This window comes from Lithobates pipiens, unplaced genomic scaffold, assembly GCF_037356315.1.
Source record: "Lithobates pipiens isolate NorthernLeopardFrog02 unplaced genomic scaffold, aLitPip1_a1.2 Scaffold_8, whole genome shotgun sequence".
NCBI classification, from domain to species: Eukaryota; Metazoa; Chordata; class Amphibia; order Anura; family Ranidae; genus Lithobates; species Lithobates pipiens.
In genome coordinates this window covers 646,832,620-646,854,113 of record NW_027507903.1, presented here as the reverse complement: position 1 = coordinate 646,854,113, position 21,494 = coordinate 646,832,620, and the positions used below count along the sequence as shown (strand labels likewise).

The following is a 21,494-nucleotide window of genomic DNA, read 5'->3' as shown; positions in this document are numbered from 1 at the left end:
TGCTCCTCTTTCTACACGCAGAACCAGGCCCCATCTGCCACAACCCTGGCAAACACACGACACCAGAGGTCTCAAGAGACACAGCCGTGCTCTTGAGCGAGCGTGGCGTAAATCTAAATCCCTGCAAGACTTTACCTTCTACAAATCTGCCCTTCTCAAATACAACTCCTGCCTCTGCTAAACAAACCTATTACAACACTCTCATCCAAACCTCATCAACTCTTTTCTACCCTTATCTCCTTACTTCACCCCCCATTGCCCTCACCCACCAACTTTCTTACCGCTCAACAGATTGCCAACCATTTCAATAGCAAAATTGACACAATTCGCAAGGAGATATCCAGCATTCAAATTCCTTCCCTACCCAACACATCGGGTCCAACACCACACTCAATACTCTCCTCAGGGGGTTCAGGGGGGCCCTTCATGGTTTCTTGCATCGGGCCCTGGAGGTTTTAGTTACGCCACTGACTCTCCTCCTTTTGCCCAGTTACCACAGATGAAGTTGATAAACTCCTCTCCATGGCCCACCTCACTACCTGTTCCCTGGACCCTGTCCCCTCACAATTACTGCTATCACCTTCCCACACTATCCTAAACTCCCTAACCCACATCTTCAACCTCTCCCTCTCCTCCGGCACTTTTCCTTCCCCGCTCAAACATGCACTGGTTATCCCCATACTCAAAAAACCCTCACTAGACCCCACCTGTTTGAACAACTTAAGACCCATCTCCCTGCTCCCGTTTGCCTCCAAGCTCATCAAACGCCTTGTCCATGACCGAATGAGTCGCTACCTCATGGACAACAACCTTCTTGACCCTCTACAGTCTGGTTTCCGCCCACAACATTCTACTGAAACTGCCCTACTAAAACTCACCAATGACCTACTAACTGCTAAAACCAATGGGCACTACTCCATACTCATACTTTTAGACCTCTCTGCTGCCTTTGACACAGTTGAACACCTTTCCTCTTCAGCAAATTACACTCCCTTGGTCTCTGTGATTCTGCCTTATCCTGGTTCTCCTCCTACCTATCTCAGCGCACTTTCAGTGTCACTTACAACTCCATCTCCTCCGCTCCCCTTCCCCTTTCTGTTGGGGTACCTCAAGGCTCCGTCCTTGTGCCTCTCCTATTCTCACTCTATACCTCTTCCCTGGGCCAGTTGATAACCTCCCATGGCTTCCAATACCACCTCTATGCCGAAAACACCCAGATCTATCTCTCCACTCCTCAACTCACCTCCTTGATCTCCTCACAGATCTCAAACTTACTGAATGACATATCGATATGGATGTCACACCACTTCCTCAAACTCAGTCTTTCTAAAACTGAGCTTGTTATATTTCCTCCTTCACAATCCCCCCCTGTGACTTCACCATTAATATCAACAACACAACCATTGGTCCCGCCACACATGCCAGGGTCCTGGGTGTAAACCTTGACTCTGACCTCTCCTTCAGCCCCCATATCCAATCACTGGCTAAATCCTGCTGCCTTCACCTCTGCAACACCTCCAGAATTCCACCCTTCCTGACTAATGACACCACAAAGCAACCCGTTCACTCCTTATTTCCCACCTTGACTACTGCAACTCTCTCCTTAATGGCCTACCCTTAAGCAGGCTATCCCCCCCCCTCCCCCTTCAGTCTATTATGAATTCTGATGCTAGACTAATACACCTCACTAACTGATCCATGACTTCTGCTCCTCTCTGCCAATCCCACTGGCTTCCCCTACCCCACCGTGTAAAATTGAAAATGCTAACCATAACATGCAAGGCCATTCACAACATCGCCCCCATCTACATCACCAACCTCATCTGCAGATAATGCCGAAATCGTCCCCTCCGCTCCTCCCAGGACCTCTTGCACTCTAGCTCCCTTGTTACCTCCTCCCATGCTCGCCTTCTCCAGAGCCTCTCCCTTCCTCTGGAACTCCCTGCCCCAGTATGTCCGATCAGCCCCTACCCTGTCTACCTTTATGAGATCCCTGAAAACTCATTTATTCAGGGAAGCCTATCCCACACCCACCTAACTACTGTCCCCGAGTCACCCCCATCAAATCATTCTCTGCAGCTATTTCCTTTTTTACCACCACCTCCTCCCTTTAGAATGTAAGCTATACGAGCCGGGCCCTCCTGTACCTTTTGTATTGAACTGTACTGTAATTGTGTTGCCCCCCCCCCCCTATACATTGTAAAGCGCTGTGTAAACTGTTGGGGCTATATAAATTGTGCATAATAATAATAATAATTTTGGAGAACCATAGCCCATGGGCTGCTTCCGGGGTCCTTGTGTGAAATAAGGATAAAAGTCTGCGATTTTGTGTGGACTACTGCAAGTTAAATGCCTGTACCCACTAGGATGCCTACACGGTACCCGGAGTGGAGAAATCGCTAAATATTTCTCCACCGGTGACTTGGCAAGCGACTACAGGTAAGTCCCAGTGAGAGACCAAGACCTTTAAAAGATTGCTGTTATCACACCCCTGGGACTATTCGAATTTAACCACCTGCCCTTTGGCCTTAGTAATGCCCCTAGTAGGTTTCAGCACCTAATGGAGTAAAGTTTGGGAGATTTCAACTTTGAGACTGTGTAAAGCTGCGTACACACGGGCGGACTGTCTGTCCAACTTAGTCCGTCGAAACACATTGTGGTCAAGTCCGTTCAGTCGAAAGTAGGACGGACTGTCCGTCGGATTGTCTGACGGACTAAGTTGGCCATACAGTCCGCCCGTGTGTACGCGGCTTAAGTCTACTTGGATGATATAATTTTTCAAAAAACAATCAAGGACCATCTGTACACCCATCTAGTAGAGCATGGTTTGAAGCTCAAACCCAGGAAATACCGCTTAATAAAAAAGAAGATCCAGTACTTGGGGCACATCATGGAAGTCAGGAGGATCTGTCTGGACCTAGTTAAAGTCCAGGCCATACAGAATTGGCACCCCCCACAGACTGTCACTGAGTTACGCTCCTTCCTAGGACTGGTGGGATACTATTAGTGGTACATCCCCAAGTTCACACAAATCGTCATACTCCTATCCATCTGCTAAACAGCCACACTACCCAAAAGAAGGGTGGGCTATCACCCTCCATCCAATGCCAAAGGCACATCCCCCAATAAAAGGCCTTTGAAACTCTCAAGCAAAAACGGACTTTGGCACCTTTACTGGCCTATGTGGATTACTAGGACCTTCCGTGTGTATTCAAATGGGAGCTTACAGGGCCTGGGAGCTGTCCTGGCCCAAGTATAGGAGAGATGCGAGCAAATGCCTATGTGAGCCCAGTGGCATCGCTAGGTGGGGTGGGGGGTGCGGGTGACCCCCACCAGAGCGGTGACACCCATGGGCAGCGGCACCGCTAACACCGCCGGCTGCCCTGCACTGATTTGCCTCTTGGATCTCATGGCTGTGTCCCTCAGTGGAGCGGACTGAAGCCCCCTACCCCTCCTCTCTGCTTACATCCACAAAGGAGGAGGGAGAGCCTGAGGGACACACACCGCTGTCTGCTGTTATATCCGTTCGTGCTGAGGTCTGTGCACTGCTATATGTACATGGACAAGTGCAGGGGGGTGCTATGTGGGGGTCTGCACTGAGGGTGGTGTTTATACTTGATGGGGGGGTCTGCACTGAGGGGGCGGTGTCTATACTGATGGGGGGTCTACAATAAGGGGGGTCTATACTGATGGGGGGTCTGCACTGAGGGGGGATGTCTATACTGATGGGGGGGTCTGCACTGAGGGGCGTTTGTACTAAGGGAGGGGGTCTGTACTTAGTAGGGGGGTCTATACTGAGGAAGGGCGGTTTGTACTTAGTGAGGGTGGTCTGTACTGAGGGAGGGGGATCTATACTGCGGGAGGGGGATCTGTACTTAGTGGTGGGTATATAGTTAGTGGAGGGGGGTCTGTACTGAGGGGGGACTATAGTTGGTTGTGGGGGGGGTTACATTAATTTTTTTCCGCACCGGGTGACGTCAACCCTAGTGACGCCACTGTGTTAGCCTCAGTCTGCAGACCACCTAGAAGAATCCCCATAACCACAGATCCTTCAAATTGGAGAACTCTGTCAAGAGGCCAAGCTTGGACTTGTACAGCAAGTTGCTGCTATCTAGGAAGAGAGAGCCTGAATAGTCAGTGGTCTGGGAGCAGTGGCGGCTGCTGAAGTTTTAGGATGGGGGTGCCAGACCCCGCCCTTCCTTTTTGATCCCCCCCTCTTGGTAAAAATGGGTGTGGTTTCAGTGAAATAGTGGGCGTGGCTCTAAGGTGGTGTGGTTAGTGTCTGAGATGAACAAGGGACGGAAGGAGAGGGAAAGAGGGATGGAAGGACAGCAGGCCCAGATCCTACACAACATTAGAAATGTGTATTCTAGAAAGTTTAACAATCAGCAGATAACCTGGTGTTATCACTTCAATCATCCCAGCACCATGGTTGTTATGGTGTCAGAATAATTGAAGTGCATTGTTTATATTATAACATTGTAATATAAAATGAAATCATTCAACTCACCATAATGCAGAATCAGTGGGAGCCCTGAGTGTGTCACTAACCACGTCGCCTGCCACCAGATGCCATCAGGTGTCCCCAGTGGAGTCCATCCTTACATCAGGTGCCCCCAGCAGAGTTCATCCTTACATGCAGCCTGTGTCCTACCAAATTGCAGCAGCCTGTGTCACCATCAATTGCAGCAGCCCGTGTCACCATCAAATTGCAGCAGCATGTGTCCCCATCAAATTGCAGAAGCATGTGTCCCCATCAAATTGCAGAAGCATGTGTCCCATAAAATTGCAGCAGCATGTGTCCTCATCAAAGTGCAGCAGCATGTGTCCCATCAAATTGCAGCAGCATGTGTCCCCATCAAACTGCAGCAGCATGTGTCCCCATCAAATTGCAGCAGCATGTGTCACAATCAAATTGCAGCAGCATGTGTCCCAACAAATTGCAGCAGCATGTGTCCCCATCAAACTGCAGCAGCATGTGTCCCCATCAAACTGCAGCAGCATGTGTCCCCATCAAACTGCAGCAGCATGTGTCCCATCAAATTGCAGCAGCATGTGTCACCATCAAATTTCAGCAGCATGTATCACCATCAAACTGCAGCAGCATGTGTCCCATCAAATTGCAGCAGCATGTGTCCCATCAAATTGCAGCAGCATGTGTCCCATCAAATTTCAGCAGCATGTGTCACCATCAAATTGAAGCAGCATGTGTCCCACCAAATTGCAGCAGCATGTGCCCCCATCAAATTGAAGCACCATGTGCCCCCATCAAATTGCAGCACCATGTGTCACCACCAAATTGCAGCAGCATTTGTCACCATCAAATTGCAGCAGCATGTGTCACCTTCAAATTGCAGCAGCATGTGTCACCTTCAAATTGCAGCAGCATGTAACTCACCAAGTTGCAGCAGCATGTGTCCCACCAAATTGCAGCAGCATGTGTTACCATCAATTGCAGCAGCATGCGTCCCACCAAGTTGCAGCAGCATGCATCCCACCAAGTTGCAGCAGTATGTGTGCCACCAAGTTGCAGCAGCCTCACATCAAACCCCCCCCTTATTTACCTTGCAGTGTGTTGTCCTCTCCAGCGATGTCTCCTGTGGAGAGGTCCATCCTCTCACACTTCCTGGTTCCTCTCTCCTGGGTGCAATTGGAGAGCGAAAACAGGAAGTGACATCAAACTCAGATGTCAATCAAACCACCCGGTCGTAGTAATATATACTACGAACAGGCGGAAGCTACTCGGCGCTTCAGAAAGCACCGCAAGGCAAGCTAAATGCCCGTAAATGAAGTGCCACCTCTGCAATCTCTTGCATAGAAGTGGCGCTTCCCATAAGTGCACTGTGTCTGGTGTCGGACTGTGTCCGGCATCCGAACACAGTGCACGAATACTGCAGCTGCTGGCTTTTAAAATAGTGACACTTACCCGCCCAGAGCGCCCGCGATGTCGCACCCGAAGCCGATCTCTCGATCGTCTCTCGGGTGCTGCTGCCGCCATCTTAGCTATGGAAATCAGGAAGTGGAGCCTTTCGGCTTAATTTCCCGGTTCCCTACTGCGCATGCACGAGTCGCGCTGCGCAATAAGGATGGTCCCCGCTGTCTCTGGGATCCGTGTGTTTCCCAGCAGGCAGCGGGGGGACTTTCGGAAAGGGGCGTGGATTCTGCAGAAAGGGGCGTACCTTCTGCAGAATCTACGCCGGAAGTGGGTTCAGATACCTGTAATGTACAGGTACCTGCACCCCCCCCCTTAAAGGTGCCAATTGTGGCGCCGGAGGGGGGGGATTCCAATGAGCGGAAGGTCCACTTTAGGGTGGACCTCCGCTTTAAGGACCTTTTTTTTTTTTAAAGGTCCAGCTTCAAAACCGTTTTTTTTTTTAACATTTTTTTTTTACTGCCTGGAGGGGGGGTGCCCCTGTCTGGGAGACCAAACAGAGTAGAGGTACTGCTGACCAGAGAGCTAGTTGGCTTGGTATTTTTTTCATTATTTGTTGCTGAGTGAAGTTGAAACCCCTGGATGGACGTTTTCATTTTTGTACAATAAAAGTGGACTACCAAGCGCTTAACTGTAGTTCCGGTATGATGTGGACTCAACGCATCTATCACTGAGCCAAACATCCCCCATATCACACCACCTTGTTAAAGACTGATGTAAAAGTATACTATATATGTAAAATATCACATGTAAAATAGAGAAAAAAACTTTATTCACATTAACATCTTTTCTTAAATTCCTCCTCCAATCACCAGGACACATCTAGTGATTATAAGATACACCATCACAATGATACATTATATTAGGATCCACTATAAAAGTGATCCCATAGAATTCTATTGGTGATCCATTCTATGGGGACACATTATATTGGGGACACATTCCAGTTCTAGTAAGCATACATTATTTATAGTGATAAATCCCATTTTTTTTCTTTCCTAGTAAATCTCGGGATCATTTCTTCATATTTTTCCTCTGAGATTTTTACATCGATTTCCATCTCTTTCTATACATTTGTAGATCTATTATTCATTTTTATTTCTTCACACAATAAAATAATCAAAAGAACAAACTCATTGTAAAATATGTATATATATATATATATATATATATGGAAGTGAAAATCTGTCTGTGACCCAGAAGCATTGCTAGGTCTACGAAAGATCTGGGGCTAGAGCCCATAGAAGCGAAGTAAAGAAAGTCATAAGCTTGGGCGGGCATACGCATGCACAGTCAAGCACAGGCAAGCAGACTAAGGACATGGATTACTGGAACCATGTCCTGTGGTCTGATGAGACCAAGATAAACTTATTTGGTTCTGGTGGTATCAAGCATGTGTGGCCGCAACTAGGTGAGGAGTACAAAGACAAGTGTGTCTTGCCTATTTAAGCATGGTGGTGGGGGTGTCATGGTCTGGGGCTGCATGAGTGCTGCCGGCACTGGGGAGCTACAGTTCATTGAGGGAATCATGAATGTCAACATGTACTGTGACATACTGAAGCAGAGTATGAGCCCCTCCTTTCAGAGACTGGACCGCAGGGTAGTATTGCAACATGACAACGACCCCGAAAACACCTCCAAGATGACCACTGCCTTGCTAAAGAAGCTGGGGGTAAAGGTGATGGACTGGCCAAGCATGTCTCCAGACCTAAACCCTATAGAAACGGCCCGTACACTAAAATTAGGGGGAGGGCCGACATGACGAGGGTGGGGGCAGTGAGGATCGGCTGCGTGTAGTTTAGGGAGTTAGGAGGCGGGCCTTTGGGCGGCGGGATGACGTGGAAAGGGGGCGGAGCCGGCGCGCAGAGACCAGTTCGCGCTGAGGAACAGGAAGCAGGAGAGTTTTTTCCCACCCTCCCTCCCTACTTGTGGTTTTCAGTGGGTCAAGGTGTAGTGGTATGCGGGATGTTTTTTCTTGTTTTGGGGTGGTGGTTTGTTTAATTTTAGGTGATTCAGGTGGGTTACGGGGAATTAGTTGTCGTAGCAGCGTTAGGTCTATGGGGTCTTTGAAGGTGGTGCTGGAAAAAATAATGGAGGTTTAAGGGGGTTGGGCACAGATGGAGGTATGGGTGTCCTTTTCTCCCTTAAAATGTTAATAATGGAATGGAGGAGGTTGTATTTGGAAGGAAGTTGCTGGTTTGTCCCTGAGCTTGCGTAAATTACATGGCGGGGGGCCTGTTTATGGTTTACCGATACAACTGGTGGGTTAAAATTCTAATTTACCTTCAAAGACCTCTAGATCAAAAAATGGGTTAATGCTGGATGTATATATTTGGTTTATAATGTTTGTTGAAAATGTATTTATATGCATTTAAGTTATGTTTTAGAGTATTTTTGCATTTTTCATATGTTTGTAATAAAAAAGGGCTGCTATGGCCATTCGACTCCAAAGAAGATAATGTGTCGTCTGGGATTTGATAAATAAGTCATATAGAGTATAAGTGGTTATAGAAGAGCCTCACAAATAAGCACATCCCCTAGTCATGAGCATCTGTGGGGCATCCTCAAATGGAAGGTGGAGGAGCGCAAGGTCTCTGACATCCACCAGCTCCGTGATGTCATCATGGAGGAGGGGAAGAGGACTCCAGTGGCAACTTGTGAAGCTCTGGTGACCTCCATTCCCAAGAGGGTTAAGGCAGTACTGGAAAATAATGGTGGCTACACAAAATATTGTGTGTTGAGTTATTTTGAGGGGACAGAAAATTGACACTGTTATACAAGCTGTACACTCACTACTTTACATTGTAGACAAGTGTCATTTCTTCAGTGTTGTCACATGAAAAGATAGAATAAAATATTTACAAAAATGTGAAGGGTGTACTCACTTTTGTGAGATACTGTATATAATATATGTGTGTATATATATATATATATATATATATATATATATATATATATAAAATATTGTTACATATCTGAGTGCGGATTCCCCCTTACATCAGGGTCCCCAAACAGCCTCCCCCTTACATCAGGGTCCCCAGAGAGCCCCTTGCTTACGTCAGGGTCCCCAGAGAGCCTCTCCTTACATCAGGGTCCTCAGAGAGCCCCCCTGCACTTACATCAGGGTCTCAAGAGCGCACTTCATTACATCAGAGTCCCCAGTGAGCCCCCACTTTACATCAGGGTCCCCAGAGAGCCCCCCTCCTTACATCAGGGTCCCCAGAGAGCCCCCTCCTTACATCATGGTCCCCAGATAGGCCCTTCCTTACATCAGGGTCCTCAGAGAGTCCCCCCATGTCTGCAGCAATTATAAGAAAAACTTCTGCTCGGCTGGGGGGGCCAGGGGAAGCAACAGGACTGTTTAACCCCTCAGCTCAAGTGCTTACCGCTTGTGGTGATCCAGATTGGACTGGGTTCCGGGCTCCATCTCCTTAGCTGGTGGCCCGGGGAGGAACATGACTAGTTAATGTTATCAGGCACAAGCTCTTATCTATATTCAGCAGTTTCGACAATTTGATCATTGTCCTGATGTCCACTTATATACCAATCTGCTGGGCAATGTAATTTCGGGGGAACTGCAGCACAAGGATTACTTCTAGTCCGAAAATCATCAAATAGTCCCGGTGGCGTAATCCTTGTATTGCGGTTCCCGTCAATTACCTTGTCTGGCAGATTGGTATAGAAGTGGACCTCGGGACAATGATTAAATTGTCGAAACTGCTGCGTATAGATAATGATAAAATTAACTAATCATGTTCTTCCCGGGCCACCAGCTGAGCAGATGGAGCCAAGAGCCATCCCTAGGTAAAAGATTTGGGGCTACAGTCCCAGTAGGCACCCCCTAGCAACGCCACTGGTTTGACCTAAAAGGCACTTACAGAAAATCTCCCTTGTTTATTTACAGAAGAAAACCCTGCAGGAAACTAACGTAAGCCCCTCCCACAGCTTTATCTTAATGGCTGAATATTTCACCAATCCCACCCCTCCTCCCTGTGACATCACCAGTCCCTGGACAGAGTTCTCATATCTCCTGATCCCCCCCACAGATCTTTAAACAACCTTTCGGTAGCCATATCCCAGCATGGAGGGGCTCAGTGAAGGTGGTGGTGAAGGTGTGGAGATGTCGGATCGGGTCACACAGATCATAAAAGGAGATCCGTCCGACCTCATAATCCAGATATATCCCGACTCTATTACTGGAGATATTGGCAGATATGTGGATCTCTTTACTGTCATGTATCACCACATATTGATTACTAGTGTTATCCAAACCCCAGGACTTATTATTTCCAATCCCCGACTGCCCTCCTCTCCTATCTATACTGGGGTAACACATCCCAACTCTCCAGCTCTCTGATCCCCCGACATCCACTTCCCAGTAATGTCTCCCTGAGGAGAAACTCCGACTGCTCAACACCTGAGAATAATCCTGAAATCTCTCTGGTGTTTCTGGACGATTCTGGTTTCTATGTGACCTGGACACAGTTTTCCTGTCATCTGATATATGTAGATCATTATGTGCTGTGTTCACATCCAGTAATATGTCTGCAGCTCCCTGTATATAGATGTATACATTTACCTCTGTTATTATATCAGATAAACCTTTATGTAAGACCCCCGCCACATCCAGACCCCCTCCATCATGGAGGTGCTCCTCATGTCTCTCTCCGTCCTCATTATCTCCATCCTCAGTATCACACAAGTCACCTGTGTCTGATTCCTGTAAGACAGTCAGTGGATCCGTCACGTTACACAGCTCCTCAATGTGACGCAACTTCCTGGACAGCTCCTCCTTCTTTATTTCCAGATCCCGGATGGAGATGGAGATCCGCTCTGCCCTCCCGGAGATTTCCCTCAGGACTCTCTTCTCCAGGTCTTCCAGACGTCTCCTGAGATCTCTAAACAGGACAGTGACTCTCTCGGTGTCACCAGGTGCTTTTTCTTCTACTTTCCTCCTGTGTTCCTGCAGACTCTGGACTCTTTCCTCCGTCTCCTCTCTCTTTATCAGAAGTTTCTGCAGAACATTCCTCAGGGTCTCCTTCTTCTTCTCAGACGCCTCATCCAGCATCTCCACCTGGTGTCCTCGATGTTTTCCGGCCAAACTGCAGGTCACACAGATGCAAGAATTATCTTCAGTGCAGTAATACTCCAGGATCTTCTTATGGACGGAGCATTTCCTGCTCTCCATGGACAAGGTGGGGTCACATAAGACGTGTTCTGGGGACTTTTTGTGGACTCTCAAGTGTTTATCACACAGAGAAACCTCACAGAGCAGACAGGATCTAACAGCAGGTACAGGAGAGTCCACGCAGTGAGTACAGAAGACCCCGGACTCCTCTTGATCTGGCTGAGCAGACAGGAAATTCTCCACTATGTTACGTAGTGTTATGTTCCTGTGCAGTGCAGGCCGATTCAGAAACTTTTCTCTGCATTCAGGACAAGAATACCCTCCAGACCCCCTCTGTGTATCCAGCACACGATCAATACAGACCCGGCAGAAGTTGTGACCACATCTCAGGTTTACAGAATCTGTATAAATGTTCAAACAGACGGAACATTCCAACTCAACTCTCAAATCAGCAGACGCCATCGCCGAAGGGAAGGGAAGTGAAAGACAATGGGGAAGGATGCAGTTGGGTTGATCACATCATCCTACACAGGATGAGGCTGGGCCTAATCAGTACTATTTCACATGGTGAAATACAAAGTACAGAGGGGGGAGGGGTGTTCTCTGCAGTAGTGAAGATAATCACACCTCCCTACGTTAGAAGAGAGAGAAAGAGGGAACGGTTGCTCTTTTCTACAAAATGATATGTGGGTGGTCACTGAGCTTTACTGTCTCAGCACATTTACAAGCACGGCTCATAGACTTTAAAAGACACAAAACCCAAACAATAATTCACACTCAGAGGTTAAACAGTGGATATGGAAGTCTAGGTGCTTGCTCCTTTAACAACTATTCTACTTGTAGCCCCTCTACACCCCGACTCCCCCTTCGGAAGCAGATAGTGCCACCCAGGAGTGTGCAAAGAGCTGACATTCAATTCTCAGGGGGAAGTCCTGGCTTTGATTGTATTACTGTGAAAAATGTCCGCCAGTCACTTTTAGATAAAAAGAAAAAATAGCTTTATTACTTACAGTCCAGGGAGAAAAGAGTATATCTCACAGATGCTCTAGGTTAAAGTAGAACACCAGCACAGCACATATTTATGTATCGATGTCCCCGGGAGCCCCTGGGGCCTAATGGTGACCTCCAGAGTTATGCCCCATACACACGGTCGAACATTCTGACCACAAAATCCGTCTGATTTTTTCCGACGGATTTTGACCAAAACTTGTCTTGCATACACACGGTGGCACAAAGTTGTCAGAAAATCCGATCGTTTGGAATGAGGTGACGTACAAAACGTACGACAGGACTACGTAGAGGCCAGTAGCCAATAGCATTCGTCTCCAAATTTTTTCTGAGCATGCGTGGCACCTTGTGCGTCGGAATTCTCTACACACAAACGGAAAAAGTCAGATTGGATTTTGTTGTGGGAAAATTTTAGATCCAGCTCTCAAACTTTTTCCGTTGGAAATTCCGACAGAAAAAGTCTGATAGAGCCCACACGCGATCGGATTTTCTGACAACATAATCCGATCTGACTTTTTCAGTCGGAATTTCCGACCGTTTGTATGGGGCATTAGGGACAGCTGACATCCTTCTGTTTAGAGTGGGTTACAAGGCATGGTGGGTGTAATGCAAGGTAGATTCATTGGTGCCAGACACTTCTTGAATGCAAAGAGATATATTTTCTCTTGAACAGAATGGTGGGAGAGAGGGTTAGGGCCAGGATACCCTTTAGTAGTTGCAATGTTAATTTGGCAGAGTCCGAGACTTCTAAAGGCAGAAAGTCATGCAGGGAAAGGCATCCAGCAAGACACCACATCTGCATGAGTAGGATCGCTGTCACCTATGGCAACAGTCTTATAACAGTTTCTAACACAAGTTGTAACAAGCTCTTTTACTTCCTCTACAATCTTCTATTGTAGATCTTCACTCAAACTGAGCTCCCAGTCTCTCTCACTAGATTTGCTGATCCAATGCCACTGGATCCCCTGAGCTCTTCCAATCTTCTCACTTACTGTCTTCCTCAAACGTCACCCTGCATCCCTGCTGGGTTTCTAGCTTGGCACTCACAGATACTCTTCAAGCTTCACCCCACTGGCCTGCCCGGTTCCTGGCTTGGCACACAATAATGCTCTGCAAGCGTCACCTCCGCTGGCTGGGTCCCTGGCTTGGCATCTGCTGAAGTTTCTCAATTCTTCACCGTCCCCGGTTGGTGAGAATACTGCTCTGGTACTTGCTTCAGCTACTCACAGTGGTCCCTGGTAACAAGGTGGATGGTCCCTTAGTGGCGACAGCTTCCCCTCTAAATCCGACCATGACAGATTCTCCAGCCCGCAGAACCGTTACTTTTGGTTGGAGTGCAAGCCGCAATCTCAACCCTACGTTGCTCTCTTGCTTCTGGATAGGCCCTCAGATAGCCTAGCAGACAGATGTCCCCCGGAATAGGCCTCAGGTCTCTGGCCTAGCAGCCCGGAGCAAGACGACACACGTCCACCCAGACAGCCGTCCAGGTAGCACAGAACCCCGATTACCCGACTCCACCTAAATAAATAGGTTCTCCCAGCAGGCCAAGGGACCCAAGAAAATTCCCGCCCATTGGCATAGACACCTCATTAATTCCTAATCTTTCCTTGCAATGCCCTTGCCTTATCTAATGTCAGCAGATACCTGGCCACCTAGCGACAAAAGAGAAAAGTGGAATCATTTCAGAATTAGGGTGAGATCAATCGACCTCCTAGCACACGGCCAATGCAACTATCACTTGGCAGATAAATTTAAGAGCAACCCTGCCTAAACATCAGGGTGCTACATCTAAGAATAGAAGGAAGCCTTTCCCTTCAATACTAATACTCCAGTGTTGATATTAACTAGTGAGGCGCACTACTCCCTTGGGAGCTGCTAGTAGTTCATACAGTACGGCTGGTTTAACCAGCGCTTCTTCCACCCCCGCTGTAGTAAAGCACAGACACGTGTAGAACAGTTCAAAACTTTAACTTTATTCCAGATTCCGGCGGGTACTATCACATCAGTGATGCACAGAATAAGAGTTGCCTGAGTAGTGAGTAGTCCCTCTCCTTTAGTGAGCTGACACGCATGCCCCTCTGAAAAGCATGTGCTATTGAAACGCTAGCAGTCCCAGGCCTCCCCTGCCTTCTCCTCCTGCCCTTTTCCTCCCAGGCCAGCTCAGGAAAGGTCCAGGCCAACCCTGGTTCACTCCGGTCGGTTTTCAGCTACTTCTTGCTTTCGGAACATGGTGGAAACCTTCCAGCTCTGGAGTCTCTGAACCTCCATCATCTTCCGGCAAAGATGTGTGCGGCTATCCAGCACTGGAATCTCTGAACTTCCAGGCCTTCCAGCCCTAGGCCTTAACGTGGAGGGCCACCCTAAAAAAAAAAAAAAAAAAGAGCATTAATATTATTAAAAAAAGTAAAAAAAAAATATATATATATTTTTTTTACCTGGTCAGAAATCCCTGTTGCTAGGCAGTCTTCCTAATCTGCCTTCTTCCTGCTCCTCTGTGATCTTCGGTCTTCTGGGTAATGGGGCGCGCTGTGTTCTGGGAACTGTGTGTTGCGTCCCATTCACAAAGCGCCGCGTGACTCGCGCATGCGCAGTAGGAAACGGGCAGTGAAACCGTAAGGCTCCAATGCCTGTTACCCTTAGTGAGGATGGCGGCACTGGGACCCGAGAGACGAGGGACATGTCGGCCTCGGCGGAAGACATCGCAGGCGCCCTTGAAAGGTAAGTCTCCTTATTAAAAGTCAGCAGATACTTTTTTTTTAGCTGCTGACTTTTAAAATAAAAATTTTTACAGCTGAAACACCGCTTTAACGTCACATCTTTCTGCCTGTGTGGATTAGTCCTTTTCCCATCTCCAACTCCACAGGGAACATGTGGCCCCAGTGTATATGTATGAGCCCCGCCCTTGACCAAGCAAATTAACGATTGGACAAGAGCTCCATACACACTGCCTGTCCATCAGAGCCTGACCCACCTCCCTTCCAGAAGATTCCTCTGGAGAGCAAGGGAGTGTTCTCCCAGGGTGAGGAAAAGGTGGTCACACCGCCCTTCTAACCTATTACTCCTCACTAACCCAAACAAACCTCCAGGCCTATACAAATACAGTAAGGCACTGGCCATTTAACCTAATTTCTAAACTAATAGCACCCACCTAAAGTGGTGGGCGCTACACTAGTATCTTCAGGAGTATCCACCGCCATTACCTGGGACTCTAATCCTAAGCAATACTTTAGAATGTTTAAGAGAGTCCTTCAGGAGAATCTATAGTTGGGGCTCCCCTCTTGAGCTATACATTAGAATATTCAATAGAGTCCTCCAGGAGAATCTACCGGCTTTACCTGGGACACCCATCCTGGTCCAAACTCTTCAGGAGTAACTTGAAGTTTATATCACATGCAGGCTTCCCCAGGAAGGTTAAACCCAGAATCCAATCCTTATTAGACATGTGCGATTCGTTTCGTACGAATCTCAAATTTGTACGTTCGGGAGGATCCGAAACACGAATTGCCGTGCGTCCGAATTCTGTACGCAATACGAATTTTTGTTTACGAATTTCGTATCAGTTGTCATCGCATCGACGACGACTCAGTCATTATGCTTATTATGAGGGGCTCCCACCATCCCTATGCTGTGCTGACTTCCTCCTGGGGCTGTACCTCTGCTGTGCTCATTATGAGGGGCTCCCACCATCCCTGTGCTTTGCTGACTTCCTCCTGGGGCTGCTTATTATTATGAGGGGCTCCCACCATCCCTGTGCTATGCTGACTTCCTCCTGGGGCTGCTTATTATGAGGGGCTCCCACCATCCCTGTGCTGTGCTGACTTCCTCCTGGGGCTGTACCTCTGCTGTGCATATTATGAGGGGCTCCCACCATCCCTGTGCTATGCTGACTTCCTCCTGGGGCTGCTTATTATGAGGGGCTCCCACCATCCCTGTGCTATGCTGACTTCCTCCTGGGGCTGCTTATTATGAGGGGCTCCCACCATCCCTGTGCTATGCTGACTTCCTCCTGGGGCTGCTTATTATGAGGGGCTCCCACCATCCCTGTGCTGTGCTGACTTCCTCCTGGGGCTGCTTATTATGAGGGGCTCCCACCATCCCTGTGCTATGCTGACTTCCTCCTGGGGCTGTACCTCTGCTGTGCATATTATGAGGGGCTCCCACCATCCCTGTGCTGTGCTGACTTCCTCCTGGGACTGCTTATTATGAGGGGCTCCCACCATCCCTGTGCTATGCTGACTTCCTCCTGGGGCTGCTTATTATGAGGGGCTCCCACCATCCCTGTGCTGTGCTGATTTCTTCCTGGTGCTGAACCTCTGCTGTGCTCATTATGAGGGGTTTCCACCATTCCTGTGCTGTACTGACATACTGAGCAAAGCAGAGGTAAGAGGTACAGCCCCAGGAGGAAGTCAGCACAGCACAGGGATGGTGGGAACCCCTCATAATAAGCAGCCCCAGGAGGAAGTCAGCATAGCACAGGGATGGTGGGAGCCCCTCATAATAAGCAGCCCCAGGAGGAAGTCAGCACAGGGATGGTGGGAGCCCCTCATAATATGCACAGCAGAGGTACAGCCCCAGGAGGAAGTCAGCACAGCACAGGGATGGTGGGAGCCCCTCATAATAAGCAGCCCCAGGAGCAAGTCAGCACAGCACAGGGATGGTGGGAGCCACTCATAATATGCACAGCAGAGGTACAGCCCCAGGAGGAAGTCAGCATAGCACAGGGATGGTGGGAGCCCCTCATAATAAGCAGCCCCAGGAGGAAGTCAGCATAGCACAGGGATGGTGGGAGCCCCCCATAATAAGCAGCCCCAGGAGGAAGTCAGCATAGCACAGGGGTGGTTGGAGCCCCTCATAATAAGCAGCCCCAGGAGGAGCAGGCGCAAACTGGACCAGCGGTGCATGGCAGACAATCCGCTTCTCTCTTTCTCATCTAATGAAACTTTGTATTTCGGATATGAAATTCTTCAATGGAATTTCGTTTTTCGGATAAAAACCAAACCTTCATCAGCATCGACTGAAAACGAAACGGAATTTCGGACACGAAATACGAAGTACAAATTAATTTTAATACGAATCGTAACGGAACAGAACAAAACGAATTTATTGACGGTGCCCATGTCTAATCCTTATAGGCCTCTTTAGGCATGCAGGCCTGAAAGAGCATTTCATAATGAGCATCCTCTCCAGGCCGCAGCAGTTCCCCCCAAACATTTACACCATTACTCAGCATGCACTATTGGCACAGGAAACTCCTAGTGGTTGGCTGGGCAGATATTAATATATTGATAATGCAGGCGTGAGGTGGAAACGATAGAGAACACACAGAGACTGAGTGCGGCAAACAGAATATATTGAGAACGTTCCAACAAGTTACAAACAGGCCAGGCGGGTGAGCACAACTGTCCGGAAACACATACAAAACTCACACCAGTGGTCCAGAAGTTCATAGCAATGTTAACAGCATCCTCAAGGTGGAGTAAAAGTGCAGCCTGGCCCCTCCAGCGCAAATGGGAAGCTACTTTAGTGAGAGAGACATAGTCCCTAGCACTTTCCTACTCCTCCAGAACCTTTCCCTACTGATAAGTGCTGTCCATACCATGCGGGCAACCTGTCCCTACTCTAACTACTTGCAAAATGCTTGATAATTCTGGGGTGGCAGGCTCTCAAACAAGCTCTGCCCTAATCTAACATGGCCGCGGGGACCAGCGTCCAATCAGACAGCTGCTCCCATGTGACCACAGGAAATCATAGAGGAACTAAGTTCCCTAGGACCTCCTTCACCTGCTGCATTGCATTTCTTCAGGTCAACAATTCTTTCACTGCCACTACAATCACTTCTTGTAGTTCTTCAGCCCACTGAGCTCCCGGTCTCTCTCACTAGACTAGATAATTCACTGACACTGAATCCCTTGAGCTCCTCCAATCTTCATGGTGGTATCTCCCTCGAGCGCCACCCCCTCTTCTCTGCTGGCTCCCTAGCTTGGCACTCTAGAGACCTCTCAAGCTTCACCCACTTTGACCTGCTCGGTCCCTGGCATGACACACAAGGCTGCTGTGCGTCATCTCTGCTGGTTGGGTCCCTGGCTTGATTCCCACTGAAGTTTCCCGATTCTTCACCGTCTCCGGTTGGTGAGAATGCTGCTCCGGTACTTGCTTCAGCTCCTCACTGTGGTCCCTGGTAATAAGGCGGTTGGTCCCTTACGGGGCGACAGCTTCCCCTCTACCTCCAACCATGTCAGGTTCTCCGCCCGGCATAACCGTCTTTCCCGGTTGGGCTGGAAGCCGCCATGCCAACCCTGCGCTGCTCTCTTGCTTCTGACAGCCAAGCAACCCGGGCAGTACAACGCACATCCACTCAGACAGCCATCCAGTGGCACAGAACACCGATCACCTGACCACCCAAATATATAGGCTCTCCCAGCAGGCCAAGGGATTTATGAAAACCCCTGCCCATTAGCTGAGTTAACCTGACTTTGCAATGCCCTTCTCATATCCAGTACCATCGAGGTGCCCAGCCACCTGGTGGCAGAAGAGAAAAGTGCAACACGGTCAAACTTAGGAAGAAATCAATTGATCTCTAACAAATTGACAAATCTGGAGAATGGGCAACTGGGGGGGGGGGGGGGGACCACAGTTTGTAAAATGTCCCTTTGTTCGATGGGAATGCGTGCCTGGCGGTATTGCCTCGGGTATCTAGCCCAGGGGTGCCCAACCTTTTTAGAGACGAGGACCACTTAAGCGACTTGGTAACCGGTCGCGGGCCACAATGAGCGGAGCGGGTGGGTGGCATGTCCGTGTCCACTCAGCATTTGGAGAGCGGACAGGGACGCAGCCCACGATACTTTTTAGCGGATCGTGTTGGAGGTAGAACACAAGTCAGTTTATGTCTGCCACTACTTGGTGAATGGAGGGTCCAATTGGTGGGACTGTCAGACTGACCGTGTGAAAGGGGTCCAAGGCTGCTGTTCCTGTTCCTATTTTAGCCACTCGCAAAATATGCTCCAATTCATGGGGTCAGGGACTTAAATAAGCTCTGCCCTCTCCCAAGATGGCTGTGGAGGGTCACGAGGGGACCATCATCCAATCAGACAACTGCTCCCAGGTGACCAAAGGAAATCATACAGGAACTACGTTTTCCAGGACTTCCTTCCTCTACTGCAAGGGGAGGCAACCTCGGCCCTCCAGCTGTGGTGAAAGTCCCATGAGACATTGCAAGACCCTGACCATCCCAGGCGTGACTCCTAGAGGCAGAGGCATGATGTGATTTGTAGTTTCACCACAGCTGTAGTGCTGAGGTTGCCTACCCCTACTCTACTGCATTGTCACATTAGCGAACACTGGTTTTCCCTCCGTGTTCTTCTTGTTTCTCCAACTTCTTCTTCTCCATCTTCTTCTTCATCGTCTTCTTCCTCCGCTCTTCTCGTACCGCATCTTGCTCCGGCTTCTTCTCCGCGCCGTCCGCACGATCCGCCTCTGTGGGAGTCTTCAGCCGTGTGACGCTTCGATTCTTCTGACACTTCTTAAATAACGGAGGGTGGGGCCACCCGGTGATGCACGGGGACTTCCCTATGGCTTTCCCCGTGATGTCAGAGGGGGCCAGGATCTGGGGGTCCCCTTGTTAAAGGGGGCTTCCAGATTCCAAAAAGCCCACCCCGCCCGTGGACCCCCACAACCACCGGGCAAGGGTTGTGGGGATGAGGCCCTTCTCCCCATCAACATGGGGACAAGGTGCTTAGAGGGGCTACCTCAAAGCATCCTCCCAATGTTGAGGGCATGTAGCCTGGTACGGTTCAGGAGGGGGGCTTTCTTGTCCCCCCCTCTTTTCCTGCGGCCTGCCAGGTGGCATGCTCGGATAAGGGTCTGGTATGGATTTTTGGGGGGGCCCCATGTCATTTTTTTTTCAAAAATGTTGGTGTGTGGGTTTCCCTTTAAAATCCATGCCAGACCTGAAGGGTCTGGTATGGATTTTGAGGGGGACCCCCACGCTATTTTTTTTTTACATTTTGGCGCAGGGTTCCCCTTAATATCCATACCAGACCTGAAGGGCCTGGTATGGAATTTAGGGGGACCCCCATGCATTTTTTTCTTTTTAATTTTGGTTCGGGGTTCCCCTGTGGGGAAAGCCCCATGCTCTTTTTATCAATGAACTTTTATGTGTATTGCGGACCGACAATTCATTATAGCCGCAAGTAGTTTTACATGACTTTTTTTCCTTTAGAAATGTCATTTTGCTGTCAGACTGTTCTAAACACGGGAAACATGCGCTCCTTTACAGGCATACTATACCCCCAGGTACGAAATTTAAAGGAACATTACACTTTTATTGTTTCACTTTAAGCATTATTAAAATCACTGCTCCCGGAAAAAACTTTTTTTTGCATTGATACATGTCCCCTGAGGCAGGACCCGGGTCCCCAAACACTTTTTATGACAATACCATGCATATAAGCCTTTAAAATGACCACTTTTGATTATTTATGTTCGTATCCTATAGACTTTAACGGTGTTCGTGTGTTCAAAGAAATGTTTTGCCTGTTCGCATGTTCTGGGTGCAAACCGAATTGGGGGGTGTTCGGCTCATCCCTAGTCTGGAGACATGCTTGGCCAGTCCATCACCTTTACCCTCAGCTTCTTTAGCAAGGCAGTGGTCGTCTTGGAGGGGTATTTGGGGTCGTTATCATGTTGGAATACTGCCCTGCGGCCCAGTCTCTGAAGGGAGAGGATCATGTTCTCCTTCAGTATGTCACAGTACATGTTGGCATTCATGTTTCCCTCAATGAACTGTAGCTCCCCAGTGCTGGCAGCACTCATGCAGCCCCAGACCATGACACTCCCACCACCATGCTTGCATAGTTGGCAAAATTGTAAAAAAAATGTATAGGGACACTCTTTTGACTGTAGGCGGAGTCTTGTTATAATTAGGGGGTGGGGCATTCATTTTAAGGTGTGGCATAGAGGGGGAAGGAAAATGGCGAGCTTTGTACGACGTGGCGAACGATAGGCGTGGTTCCAATGAATCGTGGATGTGGCTTAAAGGGGGCATGGCTCAAAGGGGTGTGGTTTGAGTCTGAGATGGAGGGAGAAAGAAAGAAATAGGGAGGGAATGAGAGAGAAGGAAAGAAAAAGGGATGGAGGGACAGCAGGCCCAGATCCTACACCACAATAGAAATATGTGTATTCCAGAAAGTTTAACAATCAGCAGATAAAGATACTCCAAACCCCTGGGGTTAGCGCTTCAATCATCCCGGCGCCATGGTTGGTGTGGTGTCAGGATGATTGAAGCGCATGTTTTCTATTATTACATTGTTATATAAAATGAAATCATTCAACTCACCATAATGGGGAGATGGTGTTGCAGTTGGGATTTGAACCAGCTGTCATGGTCAGGAAGGATTTGAACCAGCTGCCATGGTCAGGAAGGATTTG

The 21,494-nt window shown here is 48.6% G+C and overlaps 1 protein-coding gene across 1 annotated transcript in view; it reads right to left on the bottom strand.

Annotated features, from left to right (window-relative positions):
- Window positions 1-11,986, bottom strand: part of LOC143962453 (uncharacterized) — a 51,838-nt gene extending 39,852 nt beyond the window's left edge. The window contains exons 1-2 of the mRNA XM_077471723.1: window positions 9,957-11,986; window positions 9,593-9,652 (exon numbers count right to left, since the gene is read on the bottom strand). Of these exons, the coding sequence (XP_077327849.1) occupies window positions 9,593-9,652; window positions 9,957-11,522 (1,626 nt within the window). The 5' untranslated portion in view covers window positions 11,523-11,986. The remainder of the gene's footprint in view (window positions 1-9,592; window positions 9,653-9,956) is intronic.
- Between the last annotated feature and the right edge of the window lie 9,508 nt (window positions 11,987-21,494).